Here is a 25,920-nt window from a genome sequence, read left to right on the forward strand (position 1 = left end):
TGCTTGATGGACAGGGATGAGAAAGGGACTCTAGGCAGGACAAATGGCATTTTGTGAGACTTAAGAGAAATTCAAGGAGATTAAAATTTACTGAGTGTGGTGGGGAGTAGCAAGAGATTATGTTTTTAAATGAGGACATAGAAGAATGACATAGATATTTTAGATAATCATCCTGCTGGCACCAAAGAGGCCAGACTACAAGAGGCAAAGGGATGCATCAGTTTGAGGGTGAGATGTCAAGTGGCAAAAATAGGCAATGGAGGATAAAGGTCCATGGGGCCACAGTAGAGTTTAAAATGTTAAGACTTGATGAATAGACGTCTAAAGGGTTAATGTATAAATGTCATACAGGGTTGAGGGAGGGGAAGGAATGAAGGATAATGCCTGTTTTTCTGGTTGGGGCAAGTGGCCAGGAATGCTGTTCCCTGGGATAGGAAACACTGGAGGAGCAGACTTGGGACCAGGCACGAGGAGTCCAGTTTTGGACATGCTGAGTTTGAGGAGCTGTAGGACATCCAAGCTGAGATGTCCAGAAAGTAGCTGCCTCCATGGGTCTGGAACTCAGGCAAAAGGTCAGGATGGAAAAATATGGACAAGGGAGTCATCTGCATTTTGACAAATGAACTTCTACAAGTAGACAAGACCGTCCAAGAAGACGCTATGGAAAGCACATCAAGGGTCAGCAACGTTCGGGGGGGGGGGGGGTAGGCAGGAGGCAGGTCCAGCAAAGGAAACTGAGGGGGTGGTCAGAAGGGTTGAATGAATGCCAGGAGAGTTGGGCTCATGAAGGCCAAGGAAGGAGAGATCTGTCAAGGAAGCAAGCGTCAAATACTGCCGAGAGCTCAGGATAAGTACTGAAAGGGCTCCCTGGATTTGTCAACAAGAGCTCATCAGTGACTTCACAAGAGTTGATGTCAAGGTAGACGCTGACTTAGCAAGTGCCAAGGACAGAGGAGGAAATGCAGTAGAAAGAGCATGGATTAGGGAGGCAGATAGACTTGGGTTTCAAGTCCCTGCTCCACACAGACTAGCATATTGTTCAACCTCCGCAATCCTGTTCACTTGTGAGATGGGGATAACAATAGTGAATACCTCATGGAGTTGTTGTACGGGTTACAGGAGCTTATCCATGTAAAACAGTACAGGGCTTCCCCCATGGGCGGTGCTGTGTTATAGCCATTGCTTCAGCGTAGGAAACACAAAGCTCAGCAGCGATCTCAAGCAGAAAGGTAACATTAGGTGCCTACAAAACTGCTGGCTATAGAAGGGGACGTCACGGGGCTTCCATTAGACTAATGGCTTCAGGGTCATGCATAACACTGTAGTTGTGATCCAAATCTAGTTTTGGAAGATGCTGCTGTTACCACCATCACTGCTGCCACTCTGATCTCCCAAACTGTGAATAGATACACTGGACTGTAGAAGCCACGAAAGTATCCTTGGAACTGCCTGCCAGCCACCAAGCCCCTGGAAGATGGCCTTTGCCTAATTGAAGCTTTTCACACATTGTGCAAAGGCATCTCATTAACTGAACTGAAAATATATCAGAACCTGCATTGTATCTGGAACTCTAGCTGCAAGGGAGTCTGGAATATGTATTTTTTTTTCAGACTACAGGGATGAGGTGGGGACAAAAAGGGGGATGGATGGATGCTGAGTAGCAACAGATAATATCCACAGTATCTGTCTTGAGGTGGAGCAAATATTTTCACCCTGACTGCTGACACCAGCATTCCAATTGTGGCCAAAATATTGCAGATTATTGATTGACAAAATCCTGCAAAATATAAAGAGGGGTGGGAACAAGACTGAAGATAAAGGGATAAGCATGGACAGGAAAGTGAGTATCCCTTTTTCTAGTATTGGAAGGAAAATTGTGAGAAGAGGTACAGATAGTTGATAGGTTGGGGCCAGGAGGAGAGGGGTGGAAAGTTCTGGAAGGTTCTGTCTCATGGTCCATATTATCTCTGTTAAGTGGGGAACAAATATCATCTGCCCTGAGTGGGAAAGATAGAAGCTGGCTAGGGGGCCTCATGAGAGTGGGCAGCTAACAAGGGAACGGGAGAGGAAGCTGACGCAGCATAAGAAATCCTTCTGCACACCAGATAGCAAAACAAAAACAAAAACAAAAACAAAAAAAGAAGTAGAAGAAGAAGAAGAAACACAGGACTTATTTTATAAAGCACTGTTATTCTTATTTATTGAAAATGTTGATTTTAAAAGTTTTCAAAATAAAAACAAGTTAGAAAATTGAAGCTTGGGTAAGAAGGGACACGACAGAAGAGAAGCAGTTTAACTACAGGGTAACGGGACCCACTTGTAGAGTCTTGTAAACAACACAACTATGGAGACACTGCTGTCAGGTTAACATGGCTTCATTTCCTGTATATGATTGTTGAGAGTGTGAGCATGGCCACCACTCTGCACAAGCTACGTTACCCAGAGAACCAAGGGCCTCTCACCAGAAGGGCCAAGTCCCCAAAACATGCGTATGTACACTTCACTTTAAAAGAAAGACCTTTTCAATAGCTTCAGCAATCCTAGATACTTTATCAATGAAAGTATTATGTAATCACAAAAATGTTTCCTAGGGATAGTTTGCACTTTTATTGCCACTGATGGACCACAGACAGGGCAGATGCTACGATCTGTGTTGTTATTGTTGTTTTTAATTTTTAGGTGAAGAATGGCGTCTCTAAACTGTTGGGCTAAAAATAGAACAACAGCCAGTCCTAGAAATCTTCTTCGGTCTTGAGCGTCCAAAGACGGCGGTGTGCGGTTGGCTGATGCTGGTCTGCAGGAAGGGTCCATTTCCCATGGATGGTGTAATTTCTGCCATGCAGCAAGCAGTCAACAGCCCCATACTGTGTAGCTATGGGAATGGAGATCACCCCCCGCCCATACTAGAAAAGAAAAGGGCTTATTAGCAAGCCGGAGGGTTCAAGCTTCAAGTCTGGTTTCTAACCAACATTTGCAAAACCCACACTTACAGACACCCATCAAATGGATCCGGGAGATGACTCTGATCGGCCCATTGGCCCTTGGCCTCTCTTTCTGGTGATCTCCCCGACCTGGCCCGACTTCCCCTGCCTTTGGGAGAGACAGCGGCAGGTTGCACTGCTCGGTGGTAGAGCCCCAGGCCAGCCTTCACCTGTGCTGACTTTGGGTGTGTGCTGTCCTTCTGTGACCCTCTTCTACGCCTGCATTATCACAGTTCTAATTTCTGAGATACTTACAAAGGCAAGGGTTTGACTCGACGAGCAACTTGAGGAAACCAGTTCCAAATAATTAGCTTCACTAGTAAACAGCACACAGCTACCAGAGGGGCCTTTTCTTTCCAGCTATACAAACTGGACCCACAGCACATTTCTGGAAAGAAGGCTTAGAGTCCTACTCGAAGAGGCGGAGGAATATTACAGCTTCTCACAGCGTATATGGGGGAGCAATCAAGTGAATTAAAGCTGTCTGCTAGGGCACAACATTTCCTCAATGTAGTTTGTTTTGAAGGATGAGAGGTCACAATTTGAATATGTAACGTAGATAAAAAGTAACTGCTTACAGTCTATATCTGTAAAAAGCAAAGCCACGCATACTAGTTTACACACCGCTTGGTATGGTTGGCTAAAAGCGCCGGGGAAATAGAAAACTTACACACAAGGCAGAAGGCGAGGGACAAAACCTATCATGCACTGGGACGAGGTGGGCCACTCTGCTGCCAAAGGGGAGGACTGCCCAGTGCAATTTGCTAATGGATTTGGTGTTGGCGTGGGTGACCGGAGCTTCTGCCTCGGAGTTAAATGTCAACCAACACAAAAGGAGTAAGGGCGTTCCTGCTTTCTTGGTCTTATAGACAACGTAGGGTAGTAATTTTAAAGAGGTGTGCATTGAGGGGTGGCCCATGACGGTTTAAGGAAGGGCATCTGGATCACTGGGCAAATGTGCTGGCATCCACCCTACCCTAGTCAGAGTTCCAGAAGTGCTGCCTTCTGTAAATTAGCTACTGAGGGGCTTCTGGGCACAGGAAAGCATTGGGGAAGAAGTCAAGTTCACATGGCATAAGCCACGGCCAGCAGCTTTGCGAGAGCAGCCAGCGCAACAAGAGTGAGCCGAGGAGAATGGCTGTGGAGGAGGCACTATGAATGGAAGGCCGTCTGAAGACCGTGGAAGTCATCTGCCTATGTTAGCTTGCCTTTTCTCACTGATTAGAAAAGACTCCGGGAGGCAGCTCCCCCCACCTCCTGCTCTTACCCCTGTCGGAAAAAAACAGCCAATCAATAACCAAATAACAAACACTCAACCAGAGAGAGAGAGAGAGAGAGAGACTAAGATACAAAATAAAAACCAAAGAAGTGAGCAAACTGAGTCAGATTATTCAGCTGGACACTTCCCGACGCCCTGGAGGCACGCTCTGCCCGCTGCGCAGTGATGGTTATGGAAGGATCGCACTCTTGCTACTGGCCTCGGCCCGAATACACTCATCCGTTTGCTTCAACAGCCTCCGGACCAGTTTTTCTAGGTCCCTTCTTGATTTCAACTCTTCTTCCAGGCATTGCTTCATTCTTTTATTCTCCTATGATGGGAAAAGGCTGGTTGGTTACCAAAGAAATGGACCCCTTCTCAGGGCTCTCTGTTCAACCGCTGGGCAGCCTCCACCACTGACTACACTTTCCTTCTTCAGACTCCTCTCCCTCAGCTTCTAGGACAAGGTGGCCTCTTGATTCTCCCCCTTGTCGCTGACCAACCCTTGAAATACAAATGTGCTCTAGGGCTCTGGCCCTGGCCCTCTTCAAACTAAACACTCTTACTGTCTCTTCTCTTTCAAGTCCAGTATCTCTTAAGGGGCCTCTCCAGTCTCTCTGGTACTGATCACATCTCATCTCATGAGCACTCAGTCCACAGTCCCCAGCGCCAACTTCATATTTCCACCTCAATGTGTTACAAGTACCTCAAACTCATTACATCCTAAAGTGAACTCAGTATCTCTGCCATCCCCCAAACTTCTCTTCCTCCTGTGGTTCTCGATTTCTGTGAACGACACTACCATATTGAACATCAATCCCTGGCTCTTTCGTAATCCGCACATCACGGCCCCATGTCCCACAGGCTCTAACTTTACCACATGCCTTCCTTTCCATCCATGTTCCTCCACCGCAGCCTCAGTGGCGCTGCCTCCTCAGTTCAGGACTTGATCAGGGCTCACCCTGAGTTTTGTAATAATCTCCTAAGTGGTCTTCTAGCCTCTGGTCTCTCTCCCTTCAGTCCATCCTTTACCCCTATCACCAGGTACAGTCAGTCCTCACCCACGAGGAAGAATGTACATCGTGGGCCACTGGATCATATCTGCAGAGGAGTCCACAAATTATCATCTACGGTTCTGTTGACACTTCTGCACTCATGAATGACTTGTCTTTTCTTAAATTCTGTTGGCAAATGTCAGGGAACATGAAAGTTGTAACTAAGTCTGGGACCCCATTGTCTATCCCTTATAGGTATGGAAGCAAGGTTCAGAAATGGAAACCCAAGGCCACGTGGTGAAATCAACAAAACCCATCTTGATGACACAAGGGAAATCAGAGTCCCTACCTCACGGCCTCATTCCTGGCCCTTTCCTCAGGGCATCTACCAGCGCGTGGCAGGGAAGAGGGAGTGGGCCCATTAGGATCTGAGAAAATGACTTTCCTATTTCATTACCTGTTTCAGCTCTTTGACCTCATCCTTCAAGGCATACACAGTATCAACAAGGCTCCTAGAACACAAAGATAAAGCTCAGAGATTAACAGCTGGCACTTCAGTATTGTTAAGTAATACTTAAGAAGAAAAGCAGCTTTATGGAAATATGGTGGGCTTTCTGGCTGATCAGGGGAGAGACAGCCATGAACGGTCCTCGTCTTCCTCACTTTTACGGACTGACAACCGCCACCATGCATGCACATTCAAACGCCACGTCACCGCACCTTTTCTATACTTCCCTCCTCCTCTGCCACTGGCCTCCCAAAAAAGAGACTAGTATATTGTACACCTCTAACTTATATAAAATTGTATACCAAGTATAGTTCAATTTAAAAAGGAAAAATAAAAGTAAATAATTAAAAGGAAAAAAGAGTCTGGGGCTCCTCATAAGGTTTTGATTTTTCTCTGGAAGGCAGGAAGGACCATCCCCGGACATAGTGTAATGAGATGTGTCACCAGGCCCTGCCTACCCTACGATATCCACACTACAGCATGGCCCTTCTCACCTATCTGACCCGACACCATCATACAAGACACAAAGTGAGGGGCATCATTTCTGGAAGATTCCATATATCCCAAAAAAGGATTAAATGCCTTGGCTGAGTTGTGGAAGAGCCATTTCCTCTATGGCTCTCTCCCTGGATGAGGACTTTGGAGATCTGGGTTCTAGTTCTGATCCAACAATTTACCAATACTCTAGCTCTGGGTAACCAGTTATCTTCTCATCCTCTCTTGGTCTTACTTTCTTCACATACAAAATGGGGATAATATCACATTTCCTGAACACCCCACCAAGTTGTAGTGGCAATTAATATACCTATGATAATACTAATTATAACTGTCATCATTTATTGAGTGAATACCATGTGCCAGCCTTGGTACTTCTTATTCCATTTAACCTCACAACACTGAAAGTATTACTATCATATCATACCCATTTTATAGATGAGGAAACTGAGGCACAGAGAGGCAAAAAAACTTGCCCCAGGGCACAGCACTAACAAGCAGTGAATTTGGAGTTGAAGCAAGGCTGTTCTTCTCTTGAGCCCAAGCGCTTTACCATCCAACCGCATCACTTCATGCACCAGATGGAAAAATGCATCGACGATGCCAAGCACTGTGAAATACGCTGTCCTATGCAAATTCGGGCCTGACTTCAGAAATGACTCAAGTTTAAACAAATGAATTGTTTGTCTACTTTGTGTTTATTTTGAGCCTTATGGTATTTAACCTGGTTTTCCCCCATTAGGTCACCCTCACTACTGAGCAGAGGTAGGACAGGGACATCATTTCCCTGAATCTCAGTTTCCTCAACTGTAAAAGTGGTGAAAATAATGTTTATCTATCTCCCTGGATTGCTGTGGGAGTTTCAATGAGTCTGTGAAAGTCCAGTGATTGAGTCAATAAACGTGCGGGGCTTCCCTCTGGGCGGGGGGAGTTCGTGCTATGGCCTTCCCAACACCGCCTAAACCCATCTGGAGTGGTTGTCTCGTGTCCCCTGAAGTCCCTTACTGTACAGGTTGCTGGCTTCAGGGGCACCAGCCACGCAGAGAGCTCTGCCCCCTCGGCCTCTCCTTCCCTCTTCCCTTGGTTGTGAGGGAGCCCACCCCAGGCTTCCAACTGCATGGTCAGCAAAAAGGGCCACACTCCCAGATGAGGAGGGACTGTCCACCAGGGCAGGTTTGGCAAGAGCCACGTGGCCCCGCCAGAACCGTTCCAGCCTGCAGACAAATCCAAAAAGGCTGAGCCCGCTCTACTCACTTTTCTTCGATGATGGTCTGGCCGTTGCTTCTGGTTTCTTCGATGATGAGTTTCTCTTCCTCGGGGAGTAAGACCTGCGGAACGGAGTCTTTGCGTGTACCTGCAGACAAGGGTGGCGAGAGGCGGGAGGCGGGGAGTTACTGGTGGAGATGCTTTGTTGGGTGTTAGTCCCTTTCTATTATTGTTTTTGTGGGGCCTTTGCTAATGGCATGCGGCTGCCTGGCACCCCGAGCACAGTCACCCAACACTGGCTGATGAAATCTTCTTGATGTGAGAAGTTTGAAATGGCCAAATCCATAGATTCAATCCCCGGGGCAGGGCACATTTTGTAAATTCAGAAACATAACATGAAAGGGCCACCATGAGACCTGTCCTCAACCAAGACCCCAGTCTTTCCCGTTTGGCCTCCTGCCGAGCAAAGAGCTGGCCAGCCACCATCCCGTCCCTGTGCACCTTCAGGGAACGGCTCACCACACCCTGGGCTATGGTGTTACGTGGTTTAGTAAAAATCAAGCAGAGAGCAGCATTGCACTAGGACACAACATGCTTAAAGGACCTCAGAAGCATCATTCCCTGCCATGTGTTCTCTTTGCAATCCTATGGGGTGAGGCAGAGGTCAGTTAAGAGCATTTGATCACGGGCAGAGGGGGCGGGGAGATGATCACATTAGCGGCAAAGCTGCAGGCGTCCTCACTGCTCTCTGCTTCAGCCAGTCTCCAGGCTCTGGGATGGAAGAGGTGACAGAGCAGCCACGAGACCTAACCAGACAGCTCTCCTGCACCTCCAACCTCCCGCTCCCTTCTAGACCCTTCCTCTCGGACCTGGAGCCCTCCATTTTCTGTCTCCCTGAGCCACTGGCTTCCTCTTTTCTAAGCCACGTTCCTTCAAGTTGTGAACACTCACTGCCTTCACTCAATCACCTCCCCTTTCCTGAGATGGATGTGTCTCTGTCTTCTGCAGGGCCCGGTACTTCCTTGGTGCTTAATAAGTGGGTAACAGACCAACTGACTGACCAATTGACTGGATGCAGCAAGAAACAACAGCGGTCAGTTCTAGGAAACAGGACTTCCGGCTGGGGAGAGACGGACGGTGTTGGTCACCACCAAGAGGTTTACTGCATGCCAAGCACTGTGCTAGACACTTGACACTTTCCCCTCATAAAAGGGGGGCTAGGCAGGAGGGGCGAACATGTGACTCTATCAGTGTCAAGACAGCAGGCGGCGGGAGGAGATGAGGTCAGATTTCGTATGAGGGCTTCTGGTGTCTTTGTGCCCCTCTCTTTCCTCGTTTTTGTGATAAAAAGTGCTCTCACTTTCCTTTCCTGGCTCCTCCAAACTTGTTATCAGAGCTGGGCATGCCCAAAGCTGCAGCCAGATTTTGTCTGAGAAGCAGGTGTGACAGTCCCCCTTCACAGTCAAATGTGTCAACTTTCACATCGAACGCTTTCCCCACAGCAGCCTTAGGGATGGGTGACTGAAAGCATCTCTCAAGGCAGTCCACCCGAGGAAGCCCTCCCACGCGCAAGCCGGGGGTCAGTGGCTGTCCAGATGGAACGTTCCGGAGAACGCATCTCTTACGCAGATGCAAAACCTTCACACAGGGTATCCTGAATGTCTCTAATAATGGAAGACAAAGGACATAAACGATGTGACCTGGCTTTTCTAAAAGCACCAGGATGAATCAGAAAATATTATCTCGTTTTCAGTTTCTAGCCTGAAAGTTGTTGGGGGAAATACCCTCACCTAATAATTAGGGGATAAATTGTATACACCCTGAACAGGCCCTGCTAAGCAGCTACATTGCCAGATTTTCAGAGCAACTCTGAAACTTGAATTTGGTGAAGCACTGTTTGCTTAAATATGCAGCTGATCAAAGATAGTATTTTGACTTCCTCTCCAAATCTGCCTATAAGAAGAGATTAGCATCAGTTCACAGACACAGGAACTCTCTGGGCTCTTTAATTCCTAACTAGTGCTGGTGAAGTTTATCTGTGTACTTCAAAGGAGAATGACTTCTTTAAAAAATTAATTTTTTCATTTCTATCACCTCCAACTTTTTTTCTCTTGCATCTCTCTTTCTCTCTGGGTGAAAAGAAGCAGTGGGTAAACAAAGCGCCTGGCAGCTCAAACCAGCTTATCTGAAAGATGCAGTCCTGCACGGCTCCTCCGCTGCACATCAGCTGCTTTCCACACCCTGCAGCCCAGCTGGGGTGCTTTTCTCTTTTTCTAAGAGGCAGGGAGCAGTAGAAGAGAAACCTCACTCATTAGAGAAGGTGGCTTGGGGGCACCTACTTGAGCCATGGCCTTGTTGAAAATTTGCGCTGGTGCAGTAGGCTTCGATCACTTTCAGAATCTGAGCATCCTCTTCCAGAGCAGCCGTACCTGTCAAATGGAACGAACCGTGACTCTCTGTGGAGTTATCTGCCTCTGGACCCTCAAAACGATGCGGTGAACTCTGGTGCTGGGAACTGGCTTTTCCGACCGATGGTGTTACCGAAGGCAGGAGGAAAAGCCAACCAGCCCCCTTGAAGGAGCAAGAGTGGCAGTGCCCCCAGTGAGCTCTGGGGTCAGCATCAGCAAGCTGAGCACTGAGAGCAGCCTCCTCTGGAAGCCACCCAGAGCTCTAAATTGGGGAGTCCAGTCAGCATCTCAGAGGCCACAGAGCCAGCACTGGGCTTGGCTCTGGCCCCAGTTCTCATCCCATACACCATACCCCTCCTCTCCTCCCAATCTCAAGGAAGCTTTCCCCCATTAACTCCACCCATTTTTTCCCACCAGCCAGCATAGTCAGTGATTCTCCCTCCCCCACCGCCCCCTCCAACTCATTCTTGAAATGACTGGACGGCAGAATCCTGTGAACATGCTGACGTGCACAGCAGGGGTGGGGTGGGGGATGGGGGATGCAGAAGTTAGAGTCCACCAAAGATTTGTCCACACTGTTTCCGACTGAAACAAACAGCTCTATCACCCCTTTGTGATACATCACTGCCTTCTTCATGTGGGTCCCAAAGTCCCTGGTTCCGAGCCACAGAGGTGAATGTACACCTATCGACTGGCTGACCAACTCTGCAGTCTGTCTCTCTGTCCAGCCATGTTTCTACGTGCCAGCAGGCTGATTCCTTGGCTGACTGAGAACATCACGGAACATTCAACTTCCAGAAGGATCTCAGCCTTCAGGGCTATTTAATCGATCTCAGTAAAGGCAAATATCTCAGGCATCAGAAACTTAGAGGGGGAAAAAAAATGAACCCATAACAAATGGGTCCCTTTAGTGGTTGTAAACCAGGTAAGGCCTAATACTCAACACGAAAACCATCCAGATGGTGTCAACCTAAGATGACATGAAATGCAGCAGGAGACAGCTTATTACAAAATCTTCGAAGTGACCAAAGCCTTCCATGCATTTTTCTTTAAGTAAAAAATGATGCCGAGACCAAACTGCTTGAATTGTCTGCAATATTCCTCTGTGAGTTCATCAATAACCACCTTTGTACACGTACAAAACACTCACTTTTCCGGATGACGTACTCCTCCTCCGATGGCTTTCTTTCAGTCTTTCTTTTATGAAGAAACTTCTTCATTGTTTTGGGGCTTTTACTAGACTCCTGTAAGGATAGAGGTTTCTTTATGAATTAAGATCCTCCCCCCAAAAAAACAAATTAAAAAGAGCAAATGAAATTAAATAGAATGGCTCTCTCTGATTTTGACAGTCTCACTCAGGAGTGGATCAAAATTTAATACTATACACAATAAAAATGGCTCCAATAAACTGTAAAAGGTTAAATAAGACCGAGGCAATGACATTATCGTCTCAAATGCCAAGTGCCTTTAGGGTACCATCTGCAGAGAAAGTACTGGATGTCAATCCTAGAGAAATAACAGTATTCCTAACTTGGCTTATCTTCCCCACTGATACAGTTTTCAGGGAATTAAATAACAATTGTAGCCACTAACGTGGTATAATGCCGCTTTTCAAAGAGCTTCAAAACTAGTTAAATAAATTTTCCTTAACAACACTCCCACAAAGAAGAATATCAATTTCCATTTGTCGGACTGGAAAATTAAGGCAGAGGGACTAATTACATTCTCTGTAGTCAGAGAGAAGAGCCAATTGAAGGATCTCCCGATAATCATTTGGGGTTAGGAGTAAGGTGCCTACAGCTAAGCTTAAATATACATCTATAATGCCATATTTTTCATTAATGGATAAAAGAGATATGATTTGTTGGCATTGCCTTTGCCATATGAATAACCAGCAGGTCTAAAAATGTGCTAAGTATCCAAGTAAACAGTGACCATCTTATCCCAATCTCCCACGCAATGTATATACGTGATGCCTGAATACCAATTACTACCTTAAAATACATACAACAAAAGAATTTAATTTCTTCCACTTAGGCTCAGTAATCCACTTTGACTTGAAAACAGACAGACATGAAAAACTCACATGTGACAAAAATAACAGGAAAATAGCATTAAAAAAAAAACAGGAAAACAGGCCTTTTTTAGGCATTATACCGTGCCTTTTCTTATACATTTTTATATGTATTTCACAAGGGCCTGCTTTTTGAAGACAGTACTTACATGTCAGAATTGAATCTTCATATTTTAGCCACCAAATTATAACAAGGCATAAAACAAGCAGAGAGGAAAGGTTCATTCATCAAAGGTTATAGCACAGCATTATGACGTCACTGTACAGCAAAGAGATGGTTCTACCCTTACCTTTAAGATATAAGACATCCTCTAAAGTGAATATGTAAAGAAAGAGAAGATGAGCGTGAGAGGTCGATGGTTATAGTGACCAAATCCATTTATCAATAATTCTAAAACAACATTTGAAATGTTAGTGTTATCATAAATTACACAGAGAGAATTTCATCATGTTTCCCACATTAGTTTCAGAGGCAATATCATCATGCAAAAGCCCAAGAAATACAGTTCTGTGCAGAATAACAAATGCTGAAAATAACTGAAATACACACAACATAGTAAGATTTGTATTAATTAACTCTCTTCTCCCAGCAGAAACAAAGTGATCATGCCTTAGTTTTAATGGATTAGTTCTGCGAAGGATTAAGTCAACTTTACCCTTCAAAGCTCACCTTAATTTGAATTTAGTAACTGACAATTATAAAGTATCCGTCATTAAAAGGGGAACTTAGATAACTATGAAGTGGCACTCCTGGTTTAGGTAATCAGAGAAGAAAATTGGATGATTGCAGGTATCACAGTTCAATTTCCAAAGCAAACCTGTGGGGCTGTTCCCTGGCCAAATTCTGAACAGAAGTACATAATAAAGATTTAGCTCAAGGATTGTTTCTTCTATCATGTCAGGATGAAAGGATCAAAAAAATCCTCCACTATCCAAATATTGCTCTAATTTTACTGCACTAAGAATTAGAGGCAGGAGTTACGCAGAATCATAGCATGGTGTTTTAAATCAAAAGAAACTCAAGATCAAGCTAAGTCTGCATCACTCATCCAAACACACATTTCATACAAAAATACATATTGCCTTTGCCCCATAATTCTAAGACACGTCTCATAACTGTCACAAACTTAAATCTTCACTCAGTAAGACCTATTTATAAATGAAGATCTTTTCTGAAGGTTGAAATGATGAGAAACATGTTGCGGGGGGGGAACACCATTTGGATGGAAAAGGTAACACGCCACATAGTTACAGAAGCTAGTGACTGACATTTCCTGACTGTAACTTTGAGAGGAAAACAAAACAAAAAAAACCTTGAAATCCCCACACTACCTAAATACCAAATGTCCTCTAGGGTTGTCGCTTAGAAGCCTCTTTTTAAAAGACATTCCTTTCATTACATTCTTTTCCCTTTCCAACTGCAGCAAATAGCTCAGACTTCCACAGTTCAGACCCATGGCTTGGTCCCATAAGACTTTTACTGATTTGGTTTAACAGATCAAAATGATTCAAAATGCAGACTTGGGTCTGCTTTGGTTAGCAATCCGACTCTAGAAAAGTGGCTTTTGTTTGAGATGTGTGTACATCATTACCGATTTATAGAAGTATCATCTCATCATAAAGGCAAACCATAGGCGCTGCAGGAGGGGACCGGGGAAACTCAGGCAGTGCACATAAGCCCCGCAGATATTCAGGAAATATCCGTAGACAGTGGGGAAGTAGAAAATTCAGAAATGAAAAAAATCACCGAGTCTAGCAATTCAAGATTGACTGTCAGGTATCACCTATCATAAATTCTAGCACATTCCCACAGAAGTCTTTGTAATAAGCTACAAAATTAGCTTGGCAGAAGCATTTTATACCACATGTAGCAAAATTACCTCTTTATAACCTAGTGCTGCTGATGGTCTAAGTGGAGGTGCCGGTCGCAGACAACTTAAACTCCACGGTTTTATAATTTGAGGAGGCTCCAAGGGTCCTCGGGGCTGTCCAGTAGAGCTAAAAGACTGGGAAAATGTCTGATGAGATGTTGGCAGTCTGCCCTCTGAACCCGACCTTGTGCCACAGGGTGAGAGAACACAGCTTCATTGGATCAGCAAAGCCAGCCACAGAAAGGAGAAGAGGGGAAAACAAGTCTCCAGTTGGAGAACTGGCATTTTCCGGGCAAGATTATGGGGTCTCTAAGGAACAGCAGAGAACTGACTCAACACCCCAGGAGCCTGTCCTCCCTCTCTCCTGGAATTTCATTCAAGTCAGGTGTTTTTTTCCCCTGACAGGGAGGAAAGTGGAGTGACGGTCAACATTTAATGAGTTCAGTCAAGTGTCTGGCACTCGATTGGGTGCTTAAATAGGTTATTTCATCTGAAAACCCTAAGACAAACCTTAGCAAAGTGAAGTAACCAGCCAGCAATTGGCAAAGCCAAGATTTGAACCCAGATCGGATGCCCAAAGCCCTTGTTCCTTCTCACAACGCACTGTGCTCAAAACTGGAATTTGGACATCACAGGTTTGAGTGTTAATAGAAAACACAGTGTATCTTTGCTCTCACTCAGCAAGTACAGTAAAATCTCATCAATTCAAATTCCATGAATTCTAAATGTATGATAACTTGGAAGAAGGCAGTGCTCAAAGCTTACCCTTAAAGGTTCCTGAGAGAATGTGATAGCGTAAATGAGATTACATGGAGACGTTCACATACTTATGAAGGTAAACTATTTCTTCTGACTTAGCACATTACTAATCTGAGCATAACGGTTGCTAATTAAAATAAATCTTGTTCATCATTAAAACATCCGACCAGGACTTCGGGCTAGAAAAACTTTGCTAGCAGTTAGCTGGAGTAACTTAGTATTGTCAGACAAAACTGCACATCTCTAAGTAAAACTTCATGTTAATTTGGATGGGCTTCCCTCCATAACAAAATATCAGAATTAGTGAGGTTTGACTATACTTCAGACCCTACGAATACAGGCCATCCAAAGGCTAAGGGCATGCTCACCACTTCTTGTAAGTCCTCTGCAGGCAGGATTTGACAAGACACTCAATAATCCCTGGGCAGGGCAAATGGTCTACTTACGGAATGAGCGCTACAAGACGACGATGATGTTTTGGATAATGAACTGCAAGAGGCAGGTCCTTTGATCAGCCTGTACAGATGCTCCAGCCATTCCTGGAAGTCCTGGTTGTTGCCACAGTGGACCACAATTCTGTCTACTATGTTACCTGCATCATCCCATTATGAGCATTTGGAAACAAAAGGCAAGGAGGACCTTGAGCTCACCTCATTTGTAAAAACACTTCCGAGCAACTAGAACTTGGGTGTCTATTTTCAGGAGTTTTCATACCTATGGGCTAACTCTGTTGAAACTTATCAGGAACAGATAAGCTGTGATAATAAAGACATAAATATTCATATCTGATTTATAAAAGCATCCTTGATTTGTACTGCTTACAGAATCTTGAAAGTAGTGTAATACTTCACTTCTCAACAAACTCACAATCCCAAAATTTCAGCACACTGTCCATCTAGTTCATGGTCAAAAATGAGAATATTGTACTGCTTTACCCAACGTCAAAGTTGAAACAAGATCCAACTAAGACTGGTTACAGTCTTTGGGACAAACACCAAACGTCAGGCTCCCTGTTGGGAAAGAAAGGGATAAGGCATGGGGCCAACATCCCCGGGTAGCCCCTGCACCGCATCAGTGCAAAAAGTACAGCCATTACGTGGATACCAAATAGGTTTGGCCAAAGGGACAACAGGCCATAACGTCCCGGAGACTAGGCGAGATGTGGCCTTTTGCTCAATTCGTGAAGAAAGTTTCATGACTTCTTGGCACTTTTTAGAAATGCAACCAGATCTTGCTAATTCCTAGGCTGATAATAAAATTGCTGATAAAAAGTCCACATCTTTGGCTCCTCTGCCACCAGGGAATAGATGACAGAAAGGAGAGAAAATTGATTTACATCAGTCCATTTTGTTATTTCTTAGCTCTAACAAGGAGGTCTCATGCAAGAGAAGATTGAAACTAATGGCAAAGCCGAGACTTTGGAATGACCAGGAGGCTTCCCAGTTCTATGGCTGTACCCCAGTTACCCCAGGAAATGGAGGATACTTTGACATGCTCATGTAAAACTTGCTCATGGACTATACGACAGAAAATAATAGCACTGATTTATTTAACCCCACTTGATTCCACAAAGGATTCGAAGTAGCTACATGAAAATGAAAATTACCTACCTGTGATTTCAAATGTGTAGTCATTCCCTTCAGTTTCATCTAATCTAGTCACCACCATCCCTGCTATTGGTATTTTTCCCTATCAGAAAAAAAAAACATTCCCATTAATTGTGTGGTTATTACAGGCCTCTGCTTCTTGCTGTTAGATTCTCTGACCCTCTTAGGAATCTGGGCTGAACTATGGCGAGACAGATTTCTCCGGTCCGTCAATAGATAATGTGTTTCCCTGCTTTAAATTTTAATCAGATAAGAAAGCAAGGCAAAAATGTGGGTTGAGTTTTCCTAACATGCTCTAGCCCATAAGGTTAGGATTCACACACAGTTTACGTTTCTAACACATTATTGTGAGAATCAGTCAACCAAGTAGAGACTCGAATTTTAAGAAAATGAGTCATTAATAGGCCATGATAGATTAGGCAACAGTAATTTATAATCTCCGTATTTTGGGAGCAGGCTGAAGAAAGTCTAATTTCCGAAGGAGCTGAATGACTTGTATCTCAGAAACCTGAGTCACATGATGTGACTGTATTAAGACAGTCATAGGGGCAGGAGGACACAGCTTTACATTTTCTTGGCAATAATGATGTGATATGGGCCTGTAAGATGTTGTGCTAATTTGTCTAGTTGCAGACTTAGATTTCTATTTATATATTCATAACCTAACAGAGCAGTGGACATCCAAAATAAACTCATTACGGTAACACAAAGGTCTCTGATCAAAGGAACATCTGCTCTTATAAGCTGTTTAATACAAGGAAGGGTCATTTTTGCCTTTTCTGGCTGGAGCTTTTTTTTTTACATTTTTTTTTATTGAGTTATAGTCATTTTACAATGTTGTGTCAAATTCCAGTGTAGAGCACAATTTTTCAGTTATATGTGAACATACATATATTCATTGTCACATTTTTTTTTGCTGCGAGCTACCACAAGATCTTGTATATATTTCCCTGTGCTATACAGTATAATCTTCTTTATCTGTTCTACATATGCTTGTCAGTATCTACAAATTCTGAACTCCTTTTTTTTTAATTTGATCATTTATTTTAATTTGTATCAGTAGAAGAAAGAGGGAAATGTCTCAGGTCTATCACTGACAATTCAAATTTTTTAAAAATTATGAACACAACATATTCTAAAATGATATTATTATACATAAAGAAACAGAAAATTCATTTTCCAGGTGGCAGACAATGTTAAAATGTTATAGTATTTCTTTCAGTTACACTTAGGCGATTGGGTTTCTTGAGTTTCTCCCTTATCTATCTATCTATCTATCTATCTATCTATCCATCTATCTAGGATCCATCTAACTTGGCTGGAGCTTTTAACACCATAGTGGAAATATTGCATCTGAATGGAAACCTGTTTTCATTACAGGTCCTTTTATTTGCTTTATATGAAATCTACCAACCTGATAGATAAAGCCACTCATCCGAGGACTTGCAGACAACATTATCAAGACACCTGAAAATAACAGGAGGTACCGCTCCTCTTTTTCCTGAAGTGAAATGAAAAATATTCAGTGGAGAATAAAAATTGCGCATTTTTTATTACGAATTTGTGGAATCATTCTTGTAACATAGATCTTAAATAAAGCGATGAAACACAGTGATTTTTTTAAAGATACTCAGCTTAAAAGTACAAAACTCATCGGATTTTACTTTGTAATGGATATAAACCCAGTTTATCTGTCTCCTTTCTGTACATAACAGTTAAATACAAAAAACACAGGCTTCTTTCCCAAGTATGTAAGCCTGCAAAGTTAATGCCTTCCTGCTCAATCTGCAACCAGAGCACAATATATAATTGAATATAGTTCCCTGGACTATACAGTAAACCTTTGTTGCTTATTTTATATACATGGTAGTGTGCATCGGTTAATGCCATCCTCTTAATTTATCCCCCCTCCTCTGCCCCAAAGACCAAGGAAGACAATTTTAATACCTGATAACTCACACCAGGTGACATAATGAACCCTCTTCCCCAGCCCCTCCCTTTTCCTAAAAGACATAATCTAAAAGTAAATCTGCCTCCAAGTCTGACCTCCTACGCACATTTCTGTATGGCTCCCACAGCTGCCTGCGAGACGTCTCCACCTGGATACCTACTGTCCTCGAAAGCTACCAGGTCTAAAATGACATCCATCATCTCCTTTAGTCCTTGACTCACCGCTTCCCATAGGCTTTCCCTTCTAAACAGGGCTCAGATTTGCCCCTTAAGTTTCATACTTTCCGCCACCACCTTCCTAGGGGGTATGTATCACTTTGTAACCCAGCCGGCCTGACTCTAGTCCCAGCCCCTCCAGTTTATCTGACATCCATGGCTGCCAAAGTGTCCTCAACACCTCTTTCGTGGTGTTTCTCTCCTTTTCAGGACCTTCACGCTGCATCTCTCTGAACTACGATTGCCTGACATCTGAGGTTCTCCATAATCTGCCTCTGTCTGACTCCACCCATCTGCCCAGGACGCTTCCTCTGCTCCTAACAAACAGGCTTCCTCACTGCCCTGGGAAAAAAGGCTGCATTCCTGCTCTCTCCTGAGATAAAAATGACCTCTACCTTACAGAATCTTCCCCTTTTCTCTCCATGGCCCCTCCATAAAGTCTTCTTGCTCCCTCTCTTCTCTGAAATTCTATGGGATCCATTGTTGGGATCGCGCAATCTGGCATTGACTATTCTGGTTTATTTCCTAGTTGCAGCTTGTCTTCTAACCTGTCTTTAATGAGTTCTTTGAAGGCAGAGATTGGTGCTGGTCTTTCCTCCTAACTCCCTCCCACAGCACCACGCAGGGGGCTGGACAAAGGACATGTGCTCCGATTTCAAAGTTCAAGCATATTTGACCTTGATGGGAGAAGAAATAAAGGAAGAAAAATATGACAGATGGAAGAAATAGTGTTGAGATTGGAAACACTTACCTCACACGTTCCATACTGCACCATTACTTGTGACATAAAAATCACATTTCCCAAGGTTTTAATATCCTCCCCTTCCCATGCCTGAATAGGCTCCGAAAGTATCTGCAACTCCAGCTGTTTTCTCTTTCTGAGATCTTGGCACTGCCCCTACAGACCAAAGCAGAACATAATGGAGTAGGAATTCTCCTGAAACAGACTTAAAACAAGACGCAAGTAAGATGTGGCTTCTGACTCAGATTTCCACCGAGTCCCTGTTCCTTGACACGAGTCCCATCACCAGATTTGTTCCTGACCCACAGAAAGATCCACTACCTTACATCTCTAGCCTTGAGCCCCCGAACGTTTTGTAAGGTGGGTTCACATCTGCTGCTTGGTGTCCCTGCTCCAGCTCCTCTCCATCTTGTCTACCTTTGCGCAAATAATGCTTTTAGCTACAAAGCAATTTTATTTTTCGGACATACTCTCAATTTCCAACCAAGTAACATCTTAATTTAAAAAATGAAATTCAATTCCTCTTGCCACAGTGAAGCAAATTGATCTTAAAGCCCTATACTTGGCTTTGGGACCAGTAGTAGATTGCTATAAACAAATACTAAATTCATTTTTATCCCTAAAAGGCTTAGAAAAAAGAGATGCAACTGAATTTCACAAATACAAAATGAAAATGCAAGCCAAGAAACAATATATGGGGTATGAATACTATATATAGTACATATATACTATATATATAGATATATATATATATCTATATATATATCACTGTTTCAGAAAATGTGAAGTTATCTTAAAATAATTTAACAGTATTCACTCCAAATTGACTCTGAAAATAAGCCTATGGTTAGTTATGTTCCTGTTTCCAAATGACTGTCATCGTGTTTTGGGGTGTGTTTTCAATAAAATCTCTTCTGCCCCTTCAGCTAAATGGAAACTTGAAGAAATAAAGTTAATCGTACACATTTCTGAAGCATCTAGAATGGGAATAAATATACCATAACCAGCAGAGCAAGTTTTACAACATGTAAAATGATTAAAATGAAATAGCATTTTTAAAAAGAGACATTTTATATTCAATTTACTGAGAAAAAAGGGGACATGAATAATACTAAATGCCGTTCTATTAGGTTGGACCATGTAAAACTGGCAATGTTCGAGTATTTTTTCCCAACAACAGCGATTTTAACCTGACACCTTACACTCTGGTCTTCAACTTGCTGTTTAACTGTGGACACAGCAGGTATAGATCTTTCAACAGCAATAAAAATGAGGGATGGTGAATGTGACATCACAGCCTCACAGCAAGAATCAATAACTAAACATTGATCCCCCTCACTCGGAATGCTACTGAAATGTCTAAAATGGAGCTCAACTTCATCAGTCACCTCAAATAACATTTTCTTTCCTCCTAAAATGCCACCAGGTGAGTTTACATCAGTGGGTTCAAGAAGACATTAGCCATCATGCTCAAGATACAAGATTAAGGTATCTTTGAGAGCAATCTATATAAAGAAATTGTATTTTAGTAGGGTTTTTTTTCCTTTTAGGTTTGATGAAGGATTTCTTTTTCATATGCAAATAGACTCACACCTTTTGGCATAAGCAGATGAATCCAGTTTTGATGTCAATCAGTGAAGGACGAGTTGCACAGACATAAGGTGAGCAACACCGGGGTAAAGACCAAGAGACAAAAGGAAACCCCCCACCTACACAGCCATGCTTAATGTGGCAGAGACTTCAAATGTAAGTGCTTTATACCCTCAGCCTGGCAACCTCCCACAGGTAAGCATGATGTTTGGAAGCCAACATTATATGAAACAATCACTGCGATACGGTCACTAGAGCTTCTTTCCACTCTAAAGACCTTTGCAGAAGGAAACCTTATACACAAATCACTCTGTGAAGGACAAAATGGAGAATTATAATTTTAGAATATCACCTACCATGAGACTTTTGAATGCTATGATCGCTTTCAGAATATCCTGATGATCTGGATGCGTATCCTATTAAAAGAATACATTTTAAGACAACATTAATGGAGAACAGCTCATCGGTGGTTGCCAGGGGTTGGGGGTGGTAGGAGGGTGTGGCTGCAAAGAGACAGAAAGATGACATTTTGAGGGGTGATGGCGCTGGTCTGGATCGCGATGGTGGGGGGGGGTGCTGGTAATCTGAATCTATACATGTGCTAAAAGCCATAGGACTGTGCACCAAAAGAAAAAAAGTCAGTCTTCCTGTACGCTAATTTCAAGATTAAAAAATAAAATATCATTTGCGCATTTGGAATCGCATCACCTCTAATGATTAGGTGAAGAAGAAATTAAGATAGCTGGGAACACACTATATATTTGGTAACAACATACTAAGTATGGTTATTAAGGCAAGAGTTCCCATTTCCCTTTTTGTTGTTATACTGTAGATAATAATGATTTGGGGAGCATCATTTGATCAGGTTGTTAGTAAATGACAAGAAGCAGAGAACTGGAAATAGAGCAGTGGTTAGAGAAAAACCAACCCAATCTCATTTCCTAAAATGCCTCCATTTTCTTTCAGCAGGCACAGCATGGCAGACGAGAAAAAAATCCCAAGTTGCAAACCATATGCTCCTTCTTAAGCAAGGTTATTATATTTGGTCTAGAATTCCATTGTACTTATAACCCCGAAAAGTGGACAGGATCAAAAATGGCTCTGAGGAATCCACATCCCCATAACTGTTTCTGAAGGCAAGGTAGAGCTTCTTGCGGGAGACACAGAGCTAACCTTTGGAAATCAGCTGGAGTAATGGGAAGACAAAATCTGCTGTTCGACCAGCCTTAGGTGATAAAACACAGAACTGAGGAGACTAGGGATCTGACCCAAGCCAAGATCAGCATGGCTTATGAAAAGACAGGCGGTATTTCGAGTTAAACTTATCTTCGGGGGGAGGGTATAGCTCAGTGGTAGAGTGCGTGCTTAGCATGCACGAAGTCCTGGGTTCAATCCTCAGTACCTCCATTAAAAATAAAAATAAACAAACAAACCTAATTACCTCTCCTCCAAAACAAACAAACTTATCCTTACCCAAATCAGCTGATAACTGAGAAGTTCAAGTTCTACTCTACCAGACTAAATGATCAGAAAGTCGGATAAAGGGTCTCCCCAGATGGTGAACTCAGGCTAAGGGCAAGTATGATCTGATGGTGGGAAATGAAAGGCAGCCCCAGGCAGGTGACCCACAGCCCGTGAAGGCAGGAGTAGACCGTGGCTCGGAGACCAGGAGGGCCAAGACGGAGGAGCGGGGCAGTGCGAGTCTCTGGGGACTTTTCTCCTCAAAGGAAGGCTACATTCGTGCTTGAGCACGAGCAGTTTCAGAAAGTGAGGCCGCTGGTTTCTGGATTTTTGTAATAAACAAGGAGGGGCCAACCTCAAACGGTTCAGTGAACTGGTTTTAGCTTTTGGAAAGCCATCCAGAGGTCAGCACCTTCCCGAGCCCTAACTGAAATTTCATTCCGGCAGGCTTTACGCACCAGCTACCCTGCCTCCAGCTTTCCGGCAGGTCAAATAACCTGAGAATGCGGTTTCGCTCAGAGTGCACGCTTTCAATCCTTACAAATGCTGACAAGACCGGCAGTGTGCAACCTTTTTTCTTTAAAGATAATCAAACCCTTTAAAACCTCAAAACCTTTCCCCAGACACAGGAAGAGCAGGTCGGGTAGAGGCAGCCTCACCCAGTGAGCCCTCCTCTCCCACCCACGCCTCAGTCCCCCACGCGCGATCGCACACCAACAGCTCAGGAAACTATCCCTGCCAATTGGTTTTTAATACGAGGATTGGGTTTCTTGAAGCAAAAATATTCAATTCTCAGGCCTCACTGCAAATCTTAATAGTTACCAAAGATGAGAGCTATGTTAACAGCCGTTGCAAGTAAACTCTAACTTTCTAAACAAAAATGTGAGGTAGCTTTGATGTAGACAGATGGATGCAGAGGGAGAGAAACTTATACTGGACCCATTTATTCATCTGTAAGGAAATACCAGACTCTTCCATTGTAATCCAGAGTCAGAAAGCTGAATGACTGAAGTGCTCTAGGGATTAACACTTCTGTCTACAATGAAAACTGTTCTTTACATTTTCTGACACTGTTTTGTTTTATCTCCCACAATAAAGTTGGTTCATATATCAGAGCAACAGATTTCTGGGCCGACTTTGATTGAACCACCATCTACAGATGACAGGGCAGAAGAAAACTTAAGTCAACAAGCTAGGAGAGACTTGAGGGAAGCAACAGGACCGAGAAGTCAGGGGAGGGAGAGTGATCATGAGTATTTCATAGTAAAGGATGGGTATCTTTCAGTTACACGACAAATAAGTTCTAGGTATCTAATGTCCAGCACGATGATTATAGTTAATAACACAGTATTGTATACTTGAAAGCTGCTAAGAGAGTAGAACTGAAGTGTTTTTATCATAAATCCAATGCTAACTACGTGAAGTGATGGATGTGTTAAGTACCTTGATACAGTTCACAACGTATATGTATATTAAGTCATCACATTGTACACCTTTAAAAAATCATGTTGTACAGCCTAAGTGTATATAATTTTTATTGGTCAATCACACTTCAATGAAGCTGGAAAAAATAAATTAGAAAGTAAAAAATCTTGGAAGAAAAAAAAAAGAATGTCCCCTTCTGATTTTACTGCATAAAGAGGAAAACTAAAAGCCTGGGAAGAGGGAAACCTGGATCAAGTAAATTTTGAAACCAACGCTTTTTCTGAACTCCGCTGCAAGGCTAATTTGGAGGCAGACCAGCTGTTCCCTCCAGAGCAGAGGCCCAGACTTCGTACACAGCTTAAAAAAGCTTGCCTTTCCTTACCTCCATATGCCGTTCCAACTCTTGTAAGAGAGTAACATACTTTTCCAGTCGCATGAATGGTTTGCTGAGGCTTGTTGTTAAAATGAGGATACCTGGGCTGGCTGCACCTTGGTTTTCCATAAATTGTTCCAGCTCATCACTAGCAAAAGAACGAATACAGTTTTGTTACTGCTTAATAGTTCATGGAAAGAATTCTCAGCTGAATGTGCTTGTACTTGATTTCATAAAACAGGAAATCAAATGAAACTTTGTATCACCAGCCCAAATGCTGTCCAATATATTTCAACTCAATTCAATAAAACTTTATTCCAGCTCCTCCTATGCAATCAGCATGGCGCGTGGCACCAGGCTACGGTGATGACACTCATGACCCCTGGCTTCATCTCCTCATCCAACGATGATTTATTGAGCATCTACTAAGTGACAGATCTCTGTTTTCTGTTGGGGATACAGCTGGGAAGAAAACAAAAGTCCCTGCCCTTAAGGAGCCTGTACCCCTGGACCCAAGGCATACAACCTATCAAATGACCTCAATGTTAGGTTTGAAAAAATCTTTTCTTAGTCACTGTAAACATTCTAGTTATTGGCTGGTGAGATGCCAAGGGTAGTAACTCACCAAATGCTCCCTTAACACCAGGACACCCACTTGTAATGTTCCAGAATCAAGTCCTAAATTCAGATAGCAGCACGTTTGTATGACAAACCACAAAGTCATTTAGCCTAGGATCTGAAAACAGTGCAGCAGGCTACCCAAACAACTCAGCTCAAAAAAAAAAAAAGACTATTAGTATCTTCAGAACCATGTCCTGCAAATGTCTGGGTCTAAGCTTGGTTTTCTCTGCCCTTCAGCATCCTCTGGAGTGTCTCCCTTCCACCAGCAGGATACTGAGTCTTGGGCTGCAAGATCACTGTAATATACATTTATGCAAAATAGAATTAAAGAAAGAAATCTGCTGCCTAACTGACAGCACATTTTGAAACTTCTGCTTTATCACTTGATCCCTTTTCCTTCTTGCTCGCCCATGCATATCCAATCAGTCACAAGCCTTCCTGTGTCTTTTTGTTCCTTTTTATTCCCACTGCCAATGATTTAGTTCGGACCTTCATGTCATCCCATCTGGTTCACTTCAACAGTCCAGCGGACTTCCTAGCTTCCAGGCTTCCTGGCTTCTGAACCACCCTGCAGACCACTATTTTAATCCTGTGCCTGAGAACTATATTCAATATATTGTATTAACCTTTAATGAAAAAGAATATGAAAACGAATATATGTATATATATGCATGACTGGGACATTATGATGTGCGCCAGAAATTGACACCTCGTAACCGACTACACTTCAAAAAAATAAAACCCTGTGCCTTTCCTACCCAAGAACCTCTTGATTGCCTGCAAGCTCAAGTTTTAACTTTTTAGACTCCCACTGGCCCCACCAATCTTTCTCATCAGTCTCCAGTAGGAACCTTCTACCACAAAATGACCTACTTATTCTCTCTAGAACACATCTTATGCAGCGGTTCCCAACTGTGGCATGTTGCAATAAGTTGTAAAATGTGGTCAAAGAAACTTGCTATCGATGATAAAATACTAGGGGGTTTAGGGATGGGGAAGTTGCAAGTTACCCCTATTATAGACAGTCTCCCTCTTCTCGGGCTTTTGTGAACAGTAGAGAAAAGGGAGTTTCAGCTATTGTACCAGCAACCTTGAGTCACACAGAAACACTAGTAGGTCAAAGGGCAAAAGGGCTGGGAATCGCTGTCTCCAAGGAAGCGAGATCTCCTCTGAGTGGTCACATCTAACAATCCATCCTGATTATTTTATCCATTTTTACAGTCTTGCTCCAGAAGCCGCCAAGGGAGGGAAGTGCCCTGGACTTGAAACCATGAAACAGATCTGGTGACCCTGGATCAGTTATCAGCCTCAGCTGACTCATCTGTAAAACAGAGATAAAACCTACTTCCTCCTAAAATTGTGAAGCATAAATATTGGGGT

General features: G+C 43.3%; 1 protein-coding gene across 4 annotated transcripts in view; it reads right to left on the reverse strand.

Moving 5' to 3' along the window:
- Positions 1-2,649: 2,649 nt before the first annotated feature.
- Positions 2,650-25,920, reverse strand: part of ARHGEF6 (Rac/Cdc42 guanine nucleotide exchange factor 6) — a 94,844-nt gene continuing 71,573 nt past the window's right edge. For 2 of the 4 annotated variants that reach the window (XM_031671639.2, XM_006212151.4), the window contains 13 exons: positions 23,929-24,067; positions 21,017-21,076; positions 19,080-19,226; positions 17,577-17,663; positions 16,166-16,244; positions 15,002-15,147; positions 13,806-13,931; positions 12,216-12,236; positions 11,002-11,095; positions 9,783-9,872; positions 7,492-7,591; positions 5,692-5,746; positions 2,650-4,570 (listed from right to left, as the gene is read on the reverse strand). In XM_031671639.2, the coding sequence (XP_031527499.1) occupies positions 4,430-4,570; positions 5,692-5,746; positions 7,492-7,591; positions 9,783-9,872; positions 11,002-11,095; positions 12,216-12,236; positions 13,806-13,931; positions 15,002-15,147; positions 16,166-16,244; positions 17,577-17,663; positions 19,080-19,226; positions 21,017-21,076; positions 23,929-24,067 (1,285 nt within the window). In that variant the 3' untranslated portion in view covers positions 2,650-4,429. The remainder of the gene's footprint in view (positions 4,571-5,691; positions 5,747-7,491; positions 7,592-9,782; positions 9,873-11,001; positions 11,096-12,215; positions 12,237-13,805; positions 13,932-15,001; positions 15,148-16,165; positions 16,245-17,576; positions 17,664-19,079; positions 19,227-21,016; positions 21,077-23,928; positions 24,068-25,920) is intronic. The other 2 variants (XM_031671641.2, XM_031671644.2) reach the window with 2 other exon arrangements.

This window comes from Vicugna pacos, chromosome X (assembly GCF_048564905.1).
Source record: "Vicugna pacos chromosome X, VicPac4, whole genome shotgun sequence".
NCBI lineage: Eukaryota > Metazoa > Chordata > Mammalia > Artiodactyla > Camelidae > Vicugna > Vicugna pacos.